This window comes from Pyrgilauda ruficollis, unplaced genomic scaffold (genome assembly GCF_017590135.1).
Source record: "Pyrgilauda ruficollis isolate IOZ18807 unplaced genomic scaffold, ASM1759013v1 scaffold16, whole genome shotgun sequence".
In the NCBI taxonomy this organism is placed as follows: domain Eukaryota; kingdom Metazoa; phylum Chordata; class Aves; order Passeriformes; family Passeridae; genus Pyrgilauda; species Pyrgilauda ruficollis.
This window is the reverse complement of record NW_024514764.1, coordinates 14,856,983-14,879,467: the sequence shown is the minus strand read 5'-3', so window position 1 is coordinate 14,879,467 and position 22,485 is coordinate 14,856,983. Positions and strand designations below refer to the sequence as shown.

At 43.1% G+C, this 22,485-nt stretch overlaps 1 protein-coding gene across 22 annotated transcripts in view; it reads right to left on the bottom strand.

The window, feature by feature from the left end:
• The window catches only part of MAPK8IP3 (mitogen-activated protein kinase 8 interacting protein 3), a 70,469-nt gene that overhangs the window by 20,107 nt on the left and 27,877 nt on the right, over positions 1–22,485 (bottom strand). For 6 of the 22 annotated variants that reach the window (XM_041462088.1, XM_041462078.1, XM_041462081.1 and 3 more), the window contains 9 exons: positions 18,830–19,079; positions 16,087–16,189; positions 12,996–13,114; positions 8,740–8,751; positions 7,118–7,135; positions 4,685–4,742; positions 3,570–3,722; positions 2,186–2,267; positions 298–428 (listed from right to left, as the gene is read on the bottom strand). In XM_041462088.1, the coding sequence (XP_041318022.1) occupies positions 298–428; positions 2,186–2,267; positions 3,570–3,722; positions 4,685–4,742; positions 7,118–7,135; positions 8,740–8,751; positions 12,996–13,114; positions 16,087–16,189; positions 18,830–19,079 (926 nt within the window). Of the gene's footprint in view, positions 1–297; positions 450–2,185; positions 2,268–3,569; positions 3,723–4,684; positions 4,743–7,117; positions 7,136–8,739; positions 8,752–12,995; positions 13,115–16,086; positions 16,190–18,829; positions 19,080–22,485 lie in introns of all 22 variants that reach the window. The other 16 variants (XM_041462079.1, XM_041462087.1, XM_041462083.1 and 13 more) reach the window with 8 other exon arrangements.

Below are 22,485 nucleotides of genomic sequence, written 5' to 3'. Positions count from 1 at the left end.
TCAATCAGAAGCAATACTCCTCCCTAGAGCTTCTCTCAGATTAATAAGCACACAAGAAACAAGCAAGACAAACAAGTGTCCAGTGTCTCCAAATAACAGTGGCAACATGAGATTTGCAGCCCAGGTTCAGGAACAAGAGAGAAAGAATTGGTATTAGGAGAAAAGCATCTACAATCTGGAAAACTTCCAATCTGGAAAGCTTCTCAACTCTGTGTTGGTAGGGGTTGCATTGACCACAAGGTAAAACATGAACAGGTTCTGTCCTAAACAGGAATGTTACCCAACACCCAGCCTCACCTGATCATCTCTGTCCACCTGACAGCCTCCTGGAGCTCCATCAGCCTCTCCTTGTACTGGTTGCGCTCCATCAGGACCCGGGCCATCTCCACACGGGTGAAGCGCCGGCGCTGGGCAATGGGAATGTTGTCCTGCAGAGGGGAGGAGCACTGCTTCAGCCAACAAAAGATGGAATGGGATTGAGGTTAGTACTGGGCACGTCAGGGACAGACACATATTTGTTAGTTCTTCTCCTGCCCTGTTTGATTTCACCCCCATTTCCCCATATGAGGAGCTAATTCAGACAAGTGAGCTCCAAACTATGGCCATGGACCTCCGGGTGTTCAGCAAACCCACAGAAACTAGAATGAGAATCACCACCAACTTGAACACATAGCCCTCACATACACACACCCCAGTGTGGGACTACTGCCAGAAAGGTGCCTTGACAGTCTGCAAGGAATGGTAAGAATTGACAGTGGTCTGTTGGTCCAGAAATTTGGAAACCAAAGATTCAATTCAGTAGCAAAGACAGTCACAACCAGCAGGGAGCACCACATAATGCCACCTGCTCCCTCAGGAGGACTGCAAGGAGGTATTCTGTTAGTACACATGGATAAAGGTAGGATACAGGAAACTAAGGAAACAGCTTTTCCTCTTTGGTGACACAAATTGACCTTCCAATGAGGGCATAGGCAGCTTTGGGTTGGGAACAAAATGAGTAAAAGTCTGTTTTGTCTCTTTTGAAAAGTGGAAAATGAGAACAACATGACTAAAAACATATCTGGCCAAAATAAAGACTGCAAGGGTTTGGGGAACTCATTACTAGAAGGTTGTGCTGGACTGTGGCAATTCCCAAGCTCAGCCTGGCTGGTAAGTGCTGCTGAGAGCTGGAACAGCACGAATTAACCAAGTCCCTCTCTAGCCTCCCAGGACTTCGAATTGAATCTGTATAATCATATACAGATATGGTTAAAACAAGAACTGCATAAACAAAAAGGAATTTATCAATTATTTTTTAAATTATAAAAAGAACCAAAACTCCTGTCCGTTCAACTGAAAACAAATCCAACTCTCTTCAGCAGCTCATGAGCACAACTTGAAAATGTTCCCATCTACCTAAATTCTCAACAGACCAAGTTCACTCCAAGTAAGTCAAGAGATCTAGGCTAAAACTGAACCTCCTCTGACACCTTGTGTAAGAAAGAAAACAATAACATAAGTAAATGTATTGAATTCCCTGTCCTAGCAGGAACATTTACAAGGAAAATCTTGTTACTGCTTGATTTGCCTTTTTTTTTCAGCTACAGTTGGTCTTTGTTGAACAGCCTCTGTCCCAGCCAAAACAGTTTCAAGAGCTGTCCTAGAAGAACAGCCCACGAGCCTTCTCTGCCTGTACGCTATAACAAGCAATACTGGCTCATGGAAAAGAATTAGTAAGAAAAACGCAGCACTAAGACATGGTGGTAGTCACTCTTGCAAAGCTGACTGTGAAAACTGGATTTCACTGCATGATGTCCTCACAGCTACATCTTCACTGCCTACATGAAGACAGGCTCTTCTGGAGAAGCCTGACAGTTGTAACATCCTGAGAGAATCCACACTGCACACTAGATTTTGATTCTAAATTAGGATGGTATTGAGCAGGGCAGTGCTCTAGCACCCAGCCACCGAAACTACATCCTGCACAGTGGTACTGCCACTGGGTCAGCTGCTCCTCTGTGCCAGATTCTGGTTTAAAAATTGTATGAAGGGATTTCATGCCCATGAGCCACAGCCCATGAGCCACCCTTGCCCTCATTGCTAACAAAGGTACATCAATCTGCATCTCAGGACTCATATACATGAAGCAATACAGGTAAGTAAATCAACCCCCTTTCCCCGCAGGCATTTTAGTAATGTCATATACCAATTCTGTACAGAGATAGCTGCTTACATCCTCCACCTCCTCTTTGGGCTCTCGTCGGGCAACGATTGCTTCAGATTTCACTCTAGGAAACAGGAAGAAAGGGATAAAAAACAGCAAGCGATACCATGGCTGGCTTTGGGGAGAGAACCAGCTATGAGAAGTCTGGCTGCATCCATCACCATGTGTATCGAGTGTACAAATTCTGAGATGCTTCTCTGGCATTTTACCTCCCTCTTCCAGCACATTCAAACAGCTTCACCGACCTCACCTCTATTTTTTTCAAACATTTGTTGTGAGCACCAGAATACTGACCATTGGAAGAATTCAGCCAGTTTCTGTTTCTGAACCAGGATCTGCATTCAAATATTTGATGAGAACTGAGCCATTCTCAATAGGGAAAATTCTGGCTTAAATGCTTCTGCTGGACTGCTTCTGGTTTCAGTAGATTCTCTGATTCTTTGTGATTCAATACAGTGAAAAAAGCCCCTAACGTGAAGAACAGTTTGCCAAAATGCTAAGTCTACCAAAAAGAACACCAAACCCTGATAAAAAATACTGGAAGTATTTAAGTAAGTGGTTTCAGTTTCTTTGAACTCTGACTTTATGAGGCATTACAAAAGGCATTTTAAAAAATCTTCCTACTTGCAAGAATACTTTCATTTCAGACATTCTGAACAATAAAGAGACCGGTCTGTGTTATTCCTGGTGATTCTGAGCTCAGACTACTGAACCTTCTAGATTCCAGCTGGAGAACAAGCCCTGTCCTCTGCCCTGAGCACCTGCAGTTATGCACAGCCAGCCACAATGGAACTGTTCTGCTCTGAGCTCCAGGAGGCAGCTTTGTGTGTATGGATGTGAAACCATCCCAGGCTTTGCTGGGCAGCTGGGCTTTAGTTTCTCTAGTTTGAAAGGAAGATAAAAAATGGCATATTCCTGTATCAGACTTTAGAATCTCTTCTGCCTCTTCTCATTCTTAACATGAGCAATGAAACAATTACCAATATAGGCATTTAAATATTTCTTGTGCAACTCTGTATGAGCTCTTTCAGTAAATGAATCGGCATTCATTTCTTTCAGAGCTATCCTGGCTGCTAGGGGGACCAAGTTCTTGGCAGTTTCTTTCAAAACTATTGGTCTTGAAACTCCCCTTCTTTGGGTGGTTTTGGTTGTTGTCGGTTGGTTGGCTTTTAATTGCAAATTTACACCCTTAATGCCCCACTCCAGGGAGCCTAGGTTTGGAGTCGCTGCTTCAGAATCCTAATCCTGCCTTCTTGTGCTCTCTAAAGTACCTTTGAATGCTAATGCTAGAAACAGAGTAAAACAGAGGAGGCGGGTTTACCACTCTTCACTCCCAGTTCCTTGGGGCAGGGGGGTAATCACTCACCTCTTTAGCTCCTCCTCCAGCTCCTTGACTCTGGTTTCTATTTTGGCTTTGGCCTGCTTTGTTGCTTCCAGTTCTCCCTTCAGCACCTCCTGCTCCCCAGACAGCTGGTCCACCTTGGCAATCAAATCATTCTTCACAACGTTCAAAGCATTTCTTAAAGGTGTGAAAGGGACAATAAGCAAAAATCCCCACAACTAGCAGCTGTCCATAAAAGAAACCTTTAACTAAAGTCACAGATGTTACTACGGGAGTTGAAACAAGTGTGTTTAACAATTCAGTCCAGCTATGACTCAAGGGAAATTAAACTTTGGGAAGATGTAGCCCCAGAAGAACAGAGAAGTCACCATAATTCTTCAATACAAGGTTTGTTCATTTCTGTATCCTGACTAACAAACCAACCTCTCCTTTGGAAGATGACAGAACACTGAAGAAGGCACGTGTAGAGCAACCTATCTATTTCTGGCAGAATGGAAGTCTGAAATACACCCTTCAGAATTGCTGTCATCTGCAACTGAGGATAATTGCAGATGATGGCAACAGAAATATGCATTTCCAATCAACTCCAAAACATCTTAAATTTAATAAATCGGTAGCTTCCCATTACAGTAGGTTCTCCAGCTCACCCCTGGGAGTACTCGGCCTTCCTCTTCCCAGCTCCTCAACTTTAATAGCTGGTTTGCCAGCTTTTCTCAAAAACCAGCTTCATTACACTGTCTGCTTCTCCTCCATCAACTACGAAATATTTAAGAACTCAACAATGAGAATTCTTTTTTTCCTAATAACAAACCTTGCAAATAAAACCTTACTATCAGCAGCATCCTCACAGAGGCTCAGACCAACACACAGATTCCCACCGAATTTAAAGCTTGCAACTGATCTCAGATGGCATCAGGCCCTACCAGCACATGCCTAGAGGCTTTATCCAAGTGTCTGCAGAAAAGAAATAGCTAGGAAACAGCTTAGGAGAGCAATTCTTCTTCTACAAGTGAAGGAACAAGTATTCAGGACAACCAGTTAGATAAACAAGTAGGCAGGAGTTTTGGCCAAGACCTACTCCAAGGTGACATCTTGTTTATAACCAGGCAGGTAGGTCAGAGCATGCGACAATTCCTTACTTGGTCTCCAGCAGCTGAGAGTTCTCCAACAGCAGATTGCCCACTTCTTTGCCCATTCCTGAAAAGAAAGGCCAGGCAGTTTTCACCTGCTCTCCTAGAAACATGCAGTTTTTGTGGCATTGCCTAACTTATGCTTGAGGAAAAGAATCACTTTTGTTAGGCCTCCCTAGATTCCTGTGTCCTGTGTGCAAAGTGCAGTGTCTCTACCTGAATGACCAAACAGCACCAGCAAAGGCACCCACGTGTCCTGTACAGAATCCAAACTCAGATCTAGCTTCTCACCCCAACCTTCACAGACCTCTTTGTGAGGGATAGAGGGGAGAGCTTCACTAATACAAATCAGGGGAAGTCAAGGCAGTAACTCCTGGTTCAGCCATGAGCTATTGCAAACATTTTTTATCATTCCTCACACTGAATGAAGGTAGAGTTTATGGGTTTTTCACAGAGGATAGCAGAACACTGTCCAAGCTGCTGTCCTGTACACTAGTGATTTTTCTTCCTGTCTTAGTATAAGTCAAATTTTCTGTTTGCATGATTTGGGATCATGCTTGTGACAAGTTTCACGCACATGAAAGGCTTCCCCATTTTCCACCTTCTGCTAGAGCAATTTTAATAGGACTTCAGATTGTCCCTTGCTATACCTAACTCTAACAGCTTTCTCACAGATGTCTAAAATGTGAAGTCTCGGTTCCACCACTTGAGACCCCCACTTAACATTACAGCAGACACTCTGCACTTGCACTTGGGCATCCATGTACAGCTGAAGTCTGCAGACTGGTTTACAAGAACACTGACACATCTGGGGCTAAGAGTGAAGGTTGAATTCAGTGTTTCATAAAACCAGTGAAATTTAGGGACTAAAAGCATATCTGGATTGTTTCCTACTGCTAGGGACTTGCTGAGTCCCAGGGTCTCTGTCTTATAGTGTGGAACAGAGGCCACCTGAGAGCTGAAGGCAGAGAGGCCTCTTCCTGTTGGAGGACAGTGCTGAGGGGTGCAGCTCATATCTCACCACAGGTCCCAGAGCATGAAGAAGTCTCCCCATAATCAGTATTTGTCCTGCCCTCTGAACTCTCTCTTCCTTCATAGCAAAGACATCAACAGCCTTCATGATACGTCATTTGCTGATTAATTAGTATTTGCAGAAAATAAAAACAACACAAACTTGAATTAAATGGAAGTTAGAGGAACATGGCAGCGCATGAGAAGTGAGAACACATCAAAACACTCCAACACACAGATCCTCTTCCCACAGTTAAATGGGATGAATTTATGATGACAAAAGCGAATTCCCAGCAAGAATGAGTAAGAAGCAGCATTTTCAAAAAACTTTTCAAAAATTAGTGGCAGATAATTAATCACTTTGATGTTTCAGGCCAGCGTGTGTCAGAGAATATTCCAACAGCACAAAAGTGGGAAACACTAACATCAATGCAAACTACAGTGTATTTCGGGTTGGTAAGGTGAAGGATCTATAGCCCTTTTTTTTAATTTTGTGACATGCCGCGTATCAGTCAGAAGACTGAGAAGTCTTCTGTTTATTGAATTTTTTAGTGATTCTACAAATAAGCAATTAAGTATTTAGCCTGTAAGGCATTACATTGGCACAAGAACATTAAAGGAGCTGAAGAACATCAAGGGAAGAGCTCATCTCCATCCTTTTTGGATTAAATCTTTTTCCTTCATATTCTTGAATCATACATCCCTCTCTGCAGCTGTTTTAGGGAGAGAAAAATTCTGGGGAAGAGGGTGAGCTACCATGCCAGAATTAAAGGCCATACAGCATTTTGTCAGTATCCTTCACCACAGCTTCTGCTTGTGTGTGATGAAGTGACAGCCCAATGCCTTAACCATCTAGAGGTCAGAAAGGCTCCTCTGGCAACAAAGAACAAGAGGAAGCCTCCCAGAGCCATGGAATGGCACCACAAGATCATCTTGCACAGGCTGTAATGGGACAGCTCTGCTCATGGGAAGAAAATTTTCCGTTTTCAACCCTTTGGGGCGTGGAGCAAAGGGAGGTGAGCTCTGGGCAAAGCCCTGTCCAGCAGAGCACCTACACCATATTCCTCCCACAGCCAGGCAAAGTGTGAAGCATCAAAGTGGATAATCAACTACAATGAAACAGATCAGAATCCTCAAACCACCTCTGCAGAGCAGCTGCATCCTGCTTCTTGGAGGTGCTGCCACCACCACAAAAAACCAAACCAAGGTGATGCAAGACATATGGATGGATGATGAGTGGATAAAAGGAATGCATAAAAAAATGCACGAAGAGAAGAGAAGAGAAGAGAAGAGAAGAGAAGAGAAGAGAAGAGAGAAAAGGAAGAAAAAGAGGAAAAGAAAAAAGAAAAGAAAAAAAAAAGAAAAGAAAAGAAAAGAAAAGAAAAGAAAAGAAAAGAAAAGAAAAGAAAAGAAAAGAGGCCTTTGCCTTACCAAAGAAATCATCCCGTACTATGAGAGCCATCCCATACGAGAAAGGGAACAGAAAGAGATGGGTACAAAGGGGAAGAAAGGAAGAGAAAAACAGCAGCCATTAAGTACCAGTCTGTAAACAGCAAACAGAGCAACTCGTCAGCACATGTACAGTGTGTGGTGCCAGTACACATGATGCTTGGTAGAAAGTTATCTTGTTCTGCTGCAGCCTGACCTAACAGGGCCTTTACTTTAGAGTGCCACAGAACGGTTTGGGTTGAAAGAGACCTTAAAATTCATCCAATTCCAGTCCCCTACCATGGGCAGGGACACCTCCCACTAGACCACACTTCTCTAAGCTCCATCCAACCTGGCCTTGAACCCTGGCCCAGGGATGAAGCAGTCCCAGTTTCTCTGGGCAACCTCTGCCAGGGCACTACCACTCCAATTGCAAAAAAAAAAAATTTCTTATATCTAATCTAAATCTTTCCTCCTTTGTTTAAACCATCACAACAGATGACCTCATCTGCTTCCCTCATCTTCACAATTTTCCTTGTATGATACATCCTCAAGTTTCCCATCACCACAACAAAGGCAGGTCAACAGACATTGTGAAAAGGGTGAAGAAAGGACAGTAGCAGGGGGAAAAAAGCAAAAGTGGGGCTGAGTATCAAAGCTTTCATCTGGGCTAGAAAGGCCCAAATCCACCTCCACACTGCAACAAACTCCAACCCAACTTCAGTGGGAGGTTTTCTGAGGAATGTTCACACAAAATATGGCTTACAGTAAAACCAGTTTGAATGAGAAGAAGGGATGATGCCGTCCCTTTCTTGGTATCATCACGGAGCCCACACTGAGCAGTGCCGGGCACAGGGACATGGCAGAGCTTGTTGGCACATGACGCTATCGCAGCTGCCAGGTCACCACCTTTACTACAGGGTAAATTTTACCCAGTTTGCACTGTAATCAAGAGAGATTCCCTTGACTTCAACTGAAATTGCATCATGGCCCAAGTGTATTTTTCAAGCAGGTGCAAACCTGATGGCAGAGCACGGCCCTAGGGCAGCGAGCAGCCTCCCCCAACAAAGGACAGAGCCATCACCCAGCTCCTGAGATAGAAAGGCAAAGTTTCCACTAAAGACAGAGGCTTTGCCACTCTAACCCATCCCAAAAGTGTCTTTAATGTCACTACAATACACAAAGGGGGTTGGTTTGCACCAGGTAACCCCCCACAGCCACTGGCACATGGAGGGAACTCCTCACAGCACAGGCCATGGAGAGGACAGTGGGACCCTCACTCAGTCTGTGCCACTCAACCTCTGCTACAAGTACCCTTCCTGGCAGAAAAAAAGCCCTTTGAGCCCTAAGACCTTGAATAACAGGCTAGTGTGACACTGTGGAGCAAACCTGCCCACAGCCACAAAAGAGAAAGCGGGTTGAAAGGTAGCAGGAACGTGAGCAGAGCAGGGACCTCCCGCTGCAGGGACCCACCAGTGTGAGGCAACCAAGCAAGGCGAGGTGGGAGAAGTCTGCAAAGCCAACCGTGTTTGGACAAGAGCAGGGGAGTATCACACGTGTATACCATATTATCCAACCTCAACCAGAAAAAAAGAAACAAGGAGAACTGAGCAGAAGATACACACCTGAGAACTCCCCTATGCGCCATGTCCAGCGAAGCACAGAGAGACAAGGGAAAAAGGAAGTGAAAAAGGATCCATCAGTGACTAAAACCAACAAAATCAAAATTTTGTTCAAAAAAAAATTAACAATGATTCAGCCATTTCAATGTCAAAAGGCATGAAATAGTAAGGACAGGACCTGCCATAGCTGTTGATGGCATGACTCTACATTTAGGACAGAAAAAAACACCAAGGAAAGGTAACCCATGGTACAACTGCAACCACACACCTCAGCTATCCCCAGATTTCCAGAGCTGAATCTGAGGCAATCGGATCTTCCTGGACTGGGTAAACCTTCTTTTTGTCTTTATTTAGTCATCTACCACTAAATACAGAACAGCTCATTCCCTCTCACCTTGCCATTTTAACAGCTGTATCTTCTGACTGTAACTGTGCTCTCCAGTGACACTTCAGCTTGCAAAAGACAACTGGTTGCATTTAAAACCTTTTTTTGTACAGTGTAACAAAGTTGGTTTCAAAATCTCATTTCAACTTCTGTACACAACACTGTACATAACTTACACTAATAACACTGTATTACTGTCTTTACAAGAGACCCCCTGCTGTTTAATTTCCAAAGCAAATACAGTTTGTTATCCTAAACCTGAATCAAAAACGGTTTGGGTTGGAATGATCCAGTTTCAACCTCTGCCATGGGCAGGGACACTTTCCACTATCCCAGGGTGCTCCAAGCCCCCTCTAACCTGACCTTGGACACTTCCAGGGATGAGGCAGCCACAGCTTCTCTGGGCAATCAGCTCACCACCGTCACCACCCCCAGTGAAAGGGCCTGTCCACTGAGCACACCAGAACTGCCGTGATCGTTTGTGTCTGGAAACACCTGGGATAGGGAAGAGCAGGAAGGGGGATCTGGTAGAAGGGGAAGCTGACAAAAGGGGAGATGGGAGAACAGGACCCTACCCAGGATCACTTGTGATTAACAAGTGAATATGCAGGCAAACTGCCAACTAGTGCTCCCAAGTCTGTAGGAGAAATTAAGGGAATTTGGTCCTCAATGCTCATTAGTAAATAATTGCTCTCACTCCCCATTTTCCTCCAGAATACTTCCTATACAATCCCATGTATGTAAAGCAGTATTAGTGGCAGGAGGAAACCCACGTGTTTTGTGGGTTTTTTGAAAATAATAAAACATGAAGAGTACCAATTTATGTACCAGGAATAAATGGGATTTTCCACTTCAGAATCAGACTTGACTGCCAGTCAGTGCTCAAGGGTAATTTCTGTAAGCCCTGCTCTTAAAGTCATCTTTAATTAAATTTCTCTTTCTTTAAGGAACTGAGACCAAAAAAAAAAAAGAGAATATTCTTTACAGATTGACTGCCAAGTTTTGAGAGACTGGAGGAAGTAGTAAGTCTTCACTTAAGTGAGCTTAGAGTCATTCATGAATTTGATTTACAGAAAGAAGCGAGCTCTAAATATGACCTAGAGGACTCTTTCAGCTTGTGGATCTTGTTCCTTATATCATGTTCATAAAGCACCATTTTCTCTGTGTCTCTTCAGACTCGAAGGTACAGCACAAAGAGAGAACATTCTACCGAACAAAAAAGGCAAAATTTTGGTTTATGTTGACAGATTTTTGTCAGCCCTAAGACCTAGCCCTTTGCTTCTATCTTTACCAGACTTTCTTTTGTACTTTCTATTGTGCGAAGACAAAAAAAAAGCACCAGTCTCATTTGTTGTTGAGAGACACAACCCCTGAGATCTCTCTGTGCTTCCTCTTTTTGTACAACCAGCAATTTTTGTATTCATTTTAAAAACACTCTTTTGTGCCAAAGTCAATGGCCAGAACTCAGCAAAAGGATTAATTAGATCAACGTTGATCACAAAAAAAGGCACAGTCCATCTCCCACATTTGAAAAGAAACCAGTCTTCCTATTTTGCTGGCCTGCCATGGGATCACCTGAAAGGGTTCTGCAGCTCTGCTCAGGCTAGAAAATGGTCCCAGCACAGAAATGTCCTCCTCATAAGCCATGCTGCAGTCTTCAGAAACTATACTGTGATCTTCAGGGCCCACACTTACATGGGCACTGTTCAACAAGGTCTTTGTACATTTTATTGCAAGTAGTAACTCCCAAACAACAGACATCTCACCACACCGAAGTCTTTGGGTAGCCTTATAGCAAGAAGAGGTGAAGCACCTTTGACTTCATCTGAGACTGTAGTGAACAACCATGCAATATTTGGGCAAAAAAAAACTTTGGCCCTTTGAAAACAACAGTCTGCATTTCTTGCTGATCGCTGGGTCAGCCTACAGGGTAATCCCAAGGGGAAGTGGATTTCCAGAAGGCAGGCTTCCAAAGTGGGAAGCACGTTGTCTGAAGCTGTTCATACACCGAGTAAGTAATTTTCCAGAATAGTAACTCTTCCAAGACAATAATATCTGACACCCCAGCCATTTTGGGGGGAGAAAGAAAGCAGCAGTTGGCACAGTAATTAGCAGACAAAGCCACAGAATCAACTGAACACTCCTTGATGAGGAAGGAGTGGACATGAGGACCAAGATAAAGCAGATAGTCAATGGCAAGATTATCCATGGTTTTAGTGTTTGGATTCTGCCAGGAAGAGAGCTCCTGATATGTATGAAGCTGGCTAAATAAAATTCATTCTATGGCTTTAACTATCACATGTAGTTCCTACTGTCAAGCTTCCCTTTAAGCAGGAGCCCCAGCCCTTCTGCAAATGGCTACTAGCATCCAGGGAATTCTCAAACCTGGAAATCTTGCTTTTCCTTCAAAATTCCTGGTTTTGTAAATATCTGCACAGACTGGCTCCCACTGCAGGCAGAGTAAGCCTGTGTGCTCATCCTGAGTATTCTGCAGATTTTTTTTATTCTGGCAATCTTGAGTTGAAGGTGAAACAATAAATGATTTTATGCTTTAGGCAATGGCATGAGGGCTCTCATACATGCTGCATGATTAAAAAAAAAAAAAACCAACCCAGACCTACTCATATCAAAAAGCTACTGTGAGCAGTCTCATGATGGTCTGATTCATGTTCTTAATTCCAGTCACATTATTGGTTATAATAGTACGGTTTCACAGATACTTGTCTTTCATCAAAGAAGAAGTAATTTATTAACTCCTTTCCAGTTTTCAGTCTGCATCTTCAAGGTTAAGTTTTTGTTTAATAGGGCAAAATCTATCCCCCCCGCAAAAACATATGCTTTTTAAGGGTCCTGATACAAGACATATCAAAGCTGATACAAGTACCTTCATAATTTGGACAAAGGTGAGCTGCTGCAAGTCTGTATGACACATTTTAGCTCATTCTATTCTGGACACATACACAGAACCAAACTTACAAGATTCTCCATAAGCAGATCTATATCAGTAATCACAGAAAGGAAATGCTTGCTTTCAGATCAGATCTCTTGCCGCTAAGTACACATAACGCCTTGTTTCTGGAGTTCTCATGTGTCCTAAGGCTCCTTAAAGCAAGCAGTAACATGGAAAATGAGCTATACTGTTATCAACTCTATCAGCTGCCCATGTCACCTGAGTATTCAAAGACCACTTGTACCGTCCTGATGCAGGAAAATAGCAAGAATTAAAAACATGCTTAAATTCTGCCAAAAAACAAGATCTAGATACTCAGGAATCCAATAGAAAAAGTATGGAGAGGGCTCAGAGTGCTCCCTGAGGCAAAGCTGCTCCTCTGACTGCTGCAGGGTCCCAGCCAGGAACACAGAACACAGCCTGGCTACAGGTATTACAAACACCTTCAAAATCATCTTAAAAAGTTAATTATGACATCTCTTAGGCTGACTGCAAAACAGTAAATATTGCATTACAGACCATAATATTCCCACATCATTTAAACAGCAAAAACTTAACCAAGTAAGTTACTTTCTAACAAATTTCAAACAAATTTTTTCTCTCAGTATATAATTATTGGGGGAGGAATTTTCAGCCAGAAGGAGAAGAAGCAAATTTTGTCTTCAAATTATTTGTGTGGGAGAATCCCGTAGAAAAATAGCTTATGCACTAAAGACAACCCAAATAAAAGTTATCTAACAGCTGAGATTATTTTCTAAATAATCATTACTGTACTGTAGGTACATGCTTCTATCACATGTATCTCAATTTCCATGCATTCTTAAAAAAACCAAAACATCCAAGTTCTGAAAGAAAAAGAGAATTTAAATGTTTCTAGAAGCTTAATATGGAGTCATTGTACCAGAGAAAATAACAAGGTTTTACCTAGCAGATCTGCTCCTTCATCAACATCTCCAATGACCTCAGACCCTGCTGTGGAAAGTTCATGGTACAGGGAGTCTGTGTTGATGCCAAATGCTTTGTTCACAATCCCCTGTGTTGGGCTATTGTTGGAAGCAAAAAAACAGAAGGAATCTTGTTACTTGGCAACATTTAAGTTCAAATATTTATCTTTGAAATACTGAGCATCTCAGACTATTGCAATCAAAACCCATCTGTTCACCATTGAATGAATCAGGAAGCACACTGAGTAAAGAAAATAGCATGTGTTATTCCCCATATCATAGAATTATTAAATGATTCGGGTTGGAAGGGACCTTGAAGACCACCTTGTTTCAACCCCCTGCCATGGGCAGGGACACCTCCCACCATCCCAAGTTGCTCCAAGCTCCATCCAACCTGGCCTTGGACACTTCCAGCCAAAGCTGCTCTGGGCAACCGGTGTCAGGGCCTCCTCACCCTGATGGACAAGAATTTTTTCCCAATATCTCATCTAACCCTGCCCTCTGGCAGTGGGAAACCATTCCCTGTGTCCTGTCCCTCCATCCCTTGTCCCTCTCCAGCTCTCCTGGAGCCCCTTTAGGCCCTGCAAGTGGCTCTGAGGCGTCCCTGGAGCCTTCTCTTCTCCAGGTGAACCCCCCAGCTCTCCCAGCCTGGCTCCAGAGCAGAGGGGCTTGCAGCATGTCCATGGCCTCCTCTGGACTTGCTCCAACAGCTTCAAGTCCTTCTTGTGCTGAGGACACATATATCATCCACAACCTCAAAGCTCACCCAGATCATTTACTCTGAAGTCACACAAGGACTATTCAGTATTTCACGGAAAAATTTCAACTCGCAGAAGAGCTCAGCTTTGACCTGTCAGATTCTGCAGGGATTCCCATGCTCCGATCAGTCTAGATAGAAACCTCAGATACCAGCAAGACCAAACAGGAAATTCAATGCTGAAAATAGCAACAGCCTTTTTACTTGGCCAACCAGTAAGTGCAATCAGTCTGAAGGGTCTGTTTTCCCTTTGGGTAAGCCTATGCATTGAAAAGCATTAAATACACTTGGGGACATGAAAAACATGTCCCCAAATGTATTTAATTAAAGGTAAATCAAAGGTAATAGTTTTTAGTCTTATCAGATGACAGCACATTTCCACCTCTCAGTGTCTTTGATACCATCAAGAATCTTGTATTTCTTGACAGCCTCATGGCTCAAAGTAGCAGAGTTGTTACAGGAGGTGCAGGTGAGGGAACTTCTGGGATTGTGGCTGTCTACTCTAAAAATTGTCTTAATATGGGTTATAAACACTGTGCAGTGCCCTGCCTTGTATGAGTAACATCAACCAGCATGAGCAGCAGCTGTACAATTTCTCCAGCAATGTATCAGAAAGGTCAGCATCAACCGAGATGATCTCAAGTTCTATGGTTTCATTATCACATAAACAATCCTAGAGATTATAAATGGAGTGTAGTAGCTGCCTCTGATATTGCAGCTACAACATCTGAGAGCACTGAGGAAGTACAAATGGTGCTGTGATGGCACTGCAATTAATCAGTTCACACAATCCAATGGTCAGCACAAATGACAAGAGAAACCAGCACTCAGTCTGACCTGGAGACCTAATTCAGACTGAACTTTCCCGTTCAACATCCAGCTTTCAGAGCTATATGTATCATGAAAGCACTCTGCTTTCAGAGCAGCACACACACTGTCAGCAGTCCAAGTCAGGCTGTGTCTGCTGTAGCTCCCAGTCTCACCACCTGGAGTAGAGATTCCTGCCTGAAAAGCTCCAGTGCATCAATCCTCTCTGTTTCCTTCTTTCCCCTGGATTTGACCAAATTTTTATCTGATCTCATCAGTCACTTTTGTTTTCCCCACACAGAGCAGTTTCAACTCCCTAGATTCCTCCTGACCCTAAAAATAGTCCAGGTATCCTACGTCTCAAGGGGAGCTTAACTGTGTGTGCCTTCACAGCTGAGAAATGCAGGTGTTATTGCTGCTCATACCCTTCTCAGTCAGGGTTCTCAACAGGGTGGGCAAATCCAGTCCAGACTGGGACCATTAGATGAATCTTGCCTTCACTCTGCCAGGGTACTATATTTTCTGCATATCTGTAACATTTTGGGGAGGTTTTTTGCTGAGACAGTGCCAAAATACCCACTGGACAAAGGTAAAAGGTAAACTTGAGTAAAAACAGATCAAGGTACTTATGCCTCACAACAATGTGGTGCCAAAATCAATAGCCTTTAGGAAGCCTCCTATTTAGAACAAAATGGGTGATGGGTAGGGATCAGAGCAGCAGAATAGTTTAATAAAAGTCTGATGATTCTTCTGAAAACTGTGTTGAGGATTTGTAACCACTGCTCAGAGCACTGACGGGTCATAATTGCTCTGACCAGCCTCACCTGGGAACCGCACCTACCCACTGGTCCCAGGGCTCCCTCTGACCTCATGCCTATGCCTATGCCTTCAGTTCTTTGCTAAGATGCACCTGTCTTCAGTCCTGTCTCCTGCTGCTCATGGGTAACACTGAGACCAAATTCACACCCTTGCTTTGTCTGGAGCTGCTGACAGGGTTCACTACCAGTGATCTGAACCTCCCTGCCCAGTGCCTGTGGGATTGGGATTGCTGAGGTTACCTCTGTTTGTCCTCTCTTGGGGGGCAGCCCTGCCTCTACTCCTCAAATACTTGAAAAAATGAGAACTGAAAGAAATTTGAGGTTTTAAAATGGAATTCAGAACTGAGCTCTTATTGGACAAATGCATCTTTTCCCTATTCCTGACAGCTTAAGCCCATGTTCTCTTTTCTTGTCTTAAAACTTCTGCTGCTCCATCATCTCTACAAACCCCCTGACCAGTAAGGCACACGAGCCCAGTCCTGGGTCAGCTGCACACATCCTCCTGCAGATCACTAGCAGGCATCTGCCTTTTGGAGAACCCAAAGCAGGTCAGGTACTCTAATACTAGGCAGGATATATGGACTGTCTCAAATAGCTGCACTGTGAGCTTACTATGAGCTAGAGCATCCATTCGTCACTCCTCATGAAGCCAAGTGACGGAGCACACAGGGAAAAGTCACAATCAGTACCTGCTACCCGTGCGTTCCAGGCGGGGGTCCTGACACATATCCAGCTCTGGGGTAGAATCAATGATGTCCTGCACATCGGACCACTCATCGCTGCTGCCCATCCCTAGGTAAGACAGTACATATCAGGTACAGGATCAGGACTTTCAGAGAATGGTATTTCTTCAAGGGACTTTTACAGCTTTGACTATTGAGATTTGAAGATTTCATGGTGCCATGTTCAAAGTCTTAAAATCAGAACAGAAAGTGGCTGAAGATGGTCTCTCAATTCCAGAACAGGAACACCATAAGCATTCCCCTTCCCACCCTCATTCCAAAGCATCACTAAAGTCATTGCCTTGAACACTCACTAAAATGGGATAAGCAGAAATATTTTATCCATTGAAATAAATTCTAAAACTCCTTTTTTATCTGCCAATAAAAAACTCCACCCTCCCTATACAGCATTAGCTGAGTTGAAGGTAAAACAGTGATTTTCTGTACAGCTTCATAGGAATTACTATTGTTAGGAACTGCCACTATTTATTTTTAACAGAAATAGGTTTTCAATACAAATTTTCAAGCCTGCACTGGATTAGATACCCATTACAGTGAAACTTGACTTCAAAACCAATAAATGAAATCTGGTTTGTGTGTAATCTGCAACCTGAAGCCAATATTTAAAGAATAAGGAATTTCTTCCTCTTGTCAAGTCCTGTTTATTGGATATCAAACGTTCAAAAGCTCAGACTTGCACCTATTCTGAACAAGCAACATGAACATGGTGCCTGTTCACACAAGGAATTCCTGGAAGATTAATGACCTAATTTGTGAATTACATCAGTCCCTCCATGAACTCAGATGTGACATTTTTGACCTTTACAGACATCTCAGTAGCCAAATATACAAAGTCCATGACAACTGAAGTGTTAATTTCTTTCAGACTGGCATTGTGCCATCTGGCAGCAAACCCAGGCTGGAAGACAAAGTGTGATGTGGATCTGTTGAGAAAGCAGGCATCCACACCCAGCAGGTCTAACACAAGCACAGCCTTCCTCAGCTTTATTTTACCAAGCTGGGAAGCTTTTCTGCAAATACCTCTGAGTACCATTTTTGGTAGTTCAGTTCTAAGGCACATGCATCACTGACAGACATTTTAATTACAGATGCATAAAATAAATGATTAAAATTCAAGTATGTGTATTACTTCTAAGCATGGAGAATTGATTTTGCATTAGGGGTGAGAAATAGCTGAAAGGCTGAATATGAAGACCACATAAGGAAGCCATAACTATCTTCTCTGAGCAAATTCCACAACATCACACTTCCACCAAGAAAGTGAAAAAAAAAAAAAAAGCCTCCACTTCACAACTGGACACATACAAAAAAGAGATTATTTTGACCCAAGAAAACTCTTGATAGCTAATGAGCTTGTAAAGCAGCAACTGTACAAATCACGGTATTTATAGGGCATTCAAACTACTGACATCCATGTTTGGCTTTCCTGATACAAGTGTTTCATGGTCTTGCCTTGGCCAGGACCACAGCCAGATCACAATCTAACAGCAGGCTGTTCAGAACCCATATGCTTCCATGGACAACTATCCTAGTCTCTGGCAGATGGACATCTGTGACCCTGAGGGCCCCCTCAGGAAAATACATACTGGGACTCAGTCATGGCAGTTCTCCTTCAGTGCTACAGCAAAAAATGTTATACATTGGTTTATGGTCTTACTTCATTAGGAACCAGCTTGTGAATGTTAGCAGAGAAATTCTGCTTCAGTAATAACTTAGTTATAACTTCTGCTTCCCAAGGAATAACTTGGGTAAGAAGATCATCAGCTGGTTCAGATGCCAACCTCATAGACCTACGTTTACCTCTGTGCTCCTGCAGATTATCCTCATGACCTTTGATAAATCTTACAGTCCTTTTGTATTTTAAGTTCATGACCTGTAAAACAGATCACTTTTCATTTCTGATGGCCACTGCAAGTCTCACAATCCAGGGTAGACCTGCTCAGACACTACATGGGCACAGCTGAAGGGCTTTTATCATGTTATTAAATCATTTATTTATTTAACAGCCTGGTGCTAAAGCTTAGAGAATGGCTTTCCTGACAAGAAATCATGAATTCAAATTACTAAAGGACCCTGGAAAATTGAGAGACAACAACTGTAACTTCCACAGATTTGGGAGTGTTCTTATATGAGAAAGAGGCTAAAAAAAAATCAGCTCATTTAGCTGAGAAAAACAGCTAGATACAATTATTTTAAGCAAATCACCGTGTGGGATAAGAGCACAGAGGGAAAATAATTATTCAATCTCACTGACAAATTTGGCATTTGAACAACTGGATATAAAATACTTATGAATAAATACAGAGAGAAAACTAAATATAAGCTTTTGACTTTCATATTGATGAGATCCAGGAACAGCTTCCCAAAAGCTCAGCCTAAGACGTGACTTGAGTGCTCATGAAAGAGGTTCCAAGACATGAATGCATGTCACTGCAGGGAACTGAACTCAGTCACCTGCTCCCATTCTGTGAATTTGTGAAATTACTCATATAAACTGATGTTTTCAAAAATTTACTACGCAGAAAACCGCTAACATCCAATTAACCCTGTCTCATTCATGTATCTTTCCAAGTCAGGCTTCCTCAAATTATATACTTACAGTGCAGTCTCCTAGCCTCTCCCTGTAACAGATAGACACTGGGAAGTTGATTATGTTAGTGACCAAGTACCTGAGCTCCAGATGCCATACCTATGCTGACATTTCTCATCTCCTGTGTGACCTGGACTTCCATGTTCCGGCTGTTACGCTTTTCTCGTGCCCTCTTATTGCTCTTGGTGGTGCCATTGGTGTACTCGCTGATGGGCTGGATGCTCTCATTCAGAGGGGTGACAGCAGCAGAGGGCACAGATGACGTGGGAGTGTTGGACTTGGTTCCCGTGGTGCTCGGCGTGGCAGCTGCTGAGGACTGCCCAGATTCAGACATTTCATCCTGGGGGCACTGTGGCAATTCCAGGGCGGCAGAACAGAAAGGAAAAAGCACAATTATACATTTTAGTAAGTCTCATTTGCTGTCTGCCTTAAAGCATTATGAGCATGGTTCTTGCTCATTGCACCAGTTACATGTCCCATTGTTTGCTGGTGACACCAGGCACTACCACCACAGTGAAGCAGCAAGTTCTCGTGCTGAGCTCAACAAGCAAATCCCACCTGTAGAAAGGGTTGATAACCTTCTTCAATAAGGCCGATAACCCCTTCAATACTGAATACTGGTCTTCACAAATCACATTTGTATGTGATCTCAAGAAAGGTGGCCTTATCACAGGTGAAAAGCACCTGTAGATCACACTGACTACAGTGAAAGCTGAAAGGCTTTGGCACTTGCAGCTAACTAGGCCAGTGTTTCCCAAGGCTGGAAGGCAACATGGATATCACTTGGGAAGGATTTGAAGCGGCCTCTTAGAAGTCTTGGCTGATGTCATTACTGTAAGCCACCAACACACCTGGATGAGAAAACAACAAACTGGTTTTGCCACTGAACTGCAGAAGCAGAGTGGACACTGATCTCGGATGCTGTGGCTTGTCTTGACACAGGAGACCTATGTCCCCAAACCACCTTATGCAGAGCTACGCAGACATGGGTCCAGCTTGAGAACATAGCATAAGCAGGTGTGGTCTCCCACTTCCAAATGGCAGGATGACAATACCCAAGAATTCAGAAAGGTGAGAAATGAACACAGGAGATGGATTCTCAGTATGGAATGTGCAAAATGGCTCTTGGTTCTAACAGACATTACAGCCCCACTTCTTGTACCATCACCTAAAAACGGGGAGGAACAGGGAGGCTTCAAGGCTTTGTCAGGGTTTTACACTGTAAGCTTTGTTTGTCAATTAAAGCAGCACTGCTTCAGTCAGACAAGGAATGCCCTGACCAGCACCATGACCTCCTCAGACTCAAAGGAGATTTCCCCAGTCTTAAGAGCAGCCTGCTCTAATTACTGCCTGCAGGGAGGTCACATAATTAATGCTGAGTTATATGCGACAGTGAGTTGTAATTGGGTGCAGTGGCATTCATCTGCACATCCAGACCCAGCCTTCATCTTCACCACTGGCCTCCCACCTCCTGTGCCTGTACTAGAGAGAGCCTGGTTCTGCTCAGAGGCTGCTCTGAGCCCCCAAACCTTGGAGCTGTGACAGAGTTTCACTTTGCTCATCTCGAAGTCTTGTTCTCCTGTTCTAATAACAGCTTCACAACATGACAAAAAAATCCAACATGGAATGAGTGAGAAGACTGAAAAAAATGGTGACTTAACCCTTTGCAGCCTTATTTTTGTTAAATCTGGAATTTTATTAAGATCTTCCTTTAATTAGACTGGCCTCTGCATGCTTATCTTAGAATGCTTTGCTGCACCCTGCACTATGGAAGTCTAAGGGTTTACACTGCACCTGTGCACTTATATTGGAAACTCAAGTTTTTTTACAATGGCACTACCATTAAATGCAATCCACATTTTGTGTATTTTCCGCATTGTCAGTCCAAATAGCACCCACATTCCCACATGAATATCCAAACCATCTCCCTTCACATGTGCTGGGTTTAGCATCAAGACTGAGATGAGAACTTTGCACTTAGGCTGCTACATGTGAAAACCACACTTCCCACCTCTACTTCATATTCCTGGTTTAGGAGCTACTTTCCCAGTACATAAAGAAAAAAAAAAGAGAAAAAGAGTCAAATAGGATTTTTGATAATAAATAGGTTCCAGTAAGCTTCTGACTACCTCAACTGCAGTTTGTCTTCTGTGCTTTCAGATGTACAAAGGGACAAAGATTATCAAGTGTGAAGTGCAACCATAAAACCTTTCCTCAAACAAAACTGCTGTTGGATGAAAGAATTCAGGGATGTTCTTGGACCCACTCTTACTCTATGAGAATAAGCAAAGTTCAGGAGTGTCTTAGCTGTGTAAGAGACACCCAGGTGGGTGCACTCCACTTGTCATTCCTTGTTCTTATGAACCAGATGTCATTCAAAAGCCCTGGATCATCAGTGTCTATAGGGTAATATTTGTATCAGCAATATCCTGTAACTTCTTGCTCATTGACATAACCTGCCCCTTACCCTGAACACATGAATACGTAATTACCTTAGTCTTTCACTACTCTTTGGTTACAGATGTGAGTTTTGTATTTCCCTAGAAAACACACTTCATCAACCTTCCAGCCTGCATTGGAGAAATTCCTCCCAAATGCATGTACTACCAACGTGCTCCTCTTCACAGCCCAGAAGCTGGTATCTTTCTTCTACTGTCTGAGTGCTCTGTTAATGCTAAATATTGCGCTAAGAGTACAGCTCTTCTCTCCAGCACAGGAGGTATTCTCCAAAACCCACAGCTCACCCAAAGAATAATCTCCACAGCCAACACTTACCTACGGCCATACCTGTAAACCTCCTAAACATCAATTGTGTAGTAGTGACCTCCAAAATGCATTGTAAAGGCCCAACATTCATAGCAGTCATATGTCACCATGAGAAGCCACAATTCTATGGTTATAACACTGAAAGCATAGTACATAAAAACAAAAACGTTAAGGACTTTTAATCTCCAAAACACTGTATAAAATAAATGCAAAACTGAATGCAAAAATAAAATAATGACAACAACTAAAATAGAAAATAGTAATAAAAATAAACAAGGACACTTAAAATGTAAGTACGGCATGGCCCCATGAAGAAGGAAAACTAGTGAGAACAGTCAGGTACATACTGGGAAGGTGAGTCACATGTGAGTGACGTCAGCAAAATATCAGAGCTTTGAAGAAGAGGCAAGGGAGGCATGAGCCATGTCCCCTGAGAAGTCAGTCATGCAGAGGATTTAAGAGATAGCATTTCAGTCACAGAGTGTGCAAGAAGCTTGTGGGGGGAAAATCTCCATTCCGAACTAGCAAGTCAGTCCATCGCATCCTTTAATTATTCATTAATTTGCTCCATACTCAGGAAATTCTCCGTAACAGACTACCCATCCAAGTCTTCCACAGCACAAGCTCCTTAGGTCCACTGTACCATCTAGCCTCCTTTATCCCAGCATTCCACTCTGAGTCTCCCTAACAAGCACCACCGTGAATCCCAGCACGATACATTTTGGCGCAGCTCACTGCTAGTTCTGCACAAAGCTTTCTTGGAACCAGATTTTTTTTGCCTGATACCACCATCACCACCAAATAACTAAGAGATCCAGTCAGTAATCACAGAATGGTTTGGGCTGGAAAGGATCTTAAGCATCACCTAGTACCAACCCCTGTGCAGGGTGTCTTCCCTGACCAAAGCAGAACAACCTCTATTACCTGAACTTGGACACCAAAGCTTCCCACTTATCTGGGTTGCTGCTGCATTCTCCTGCAATGCAGAT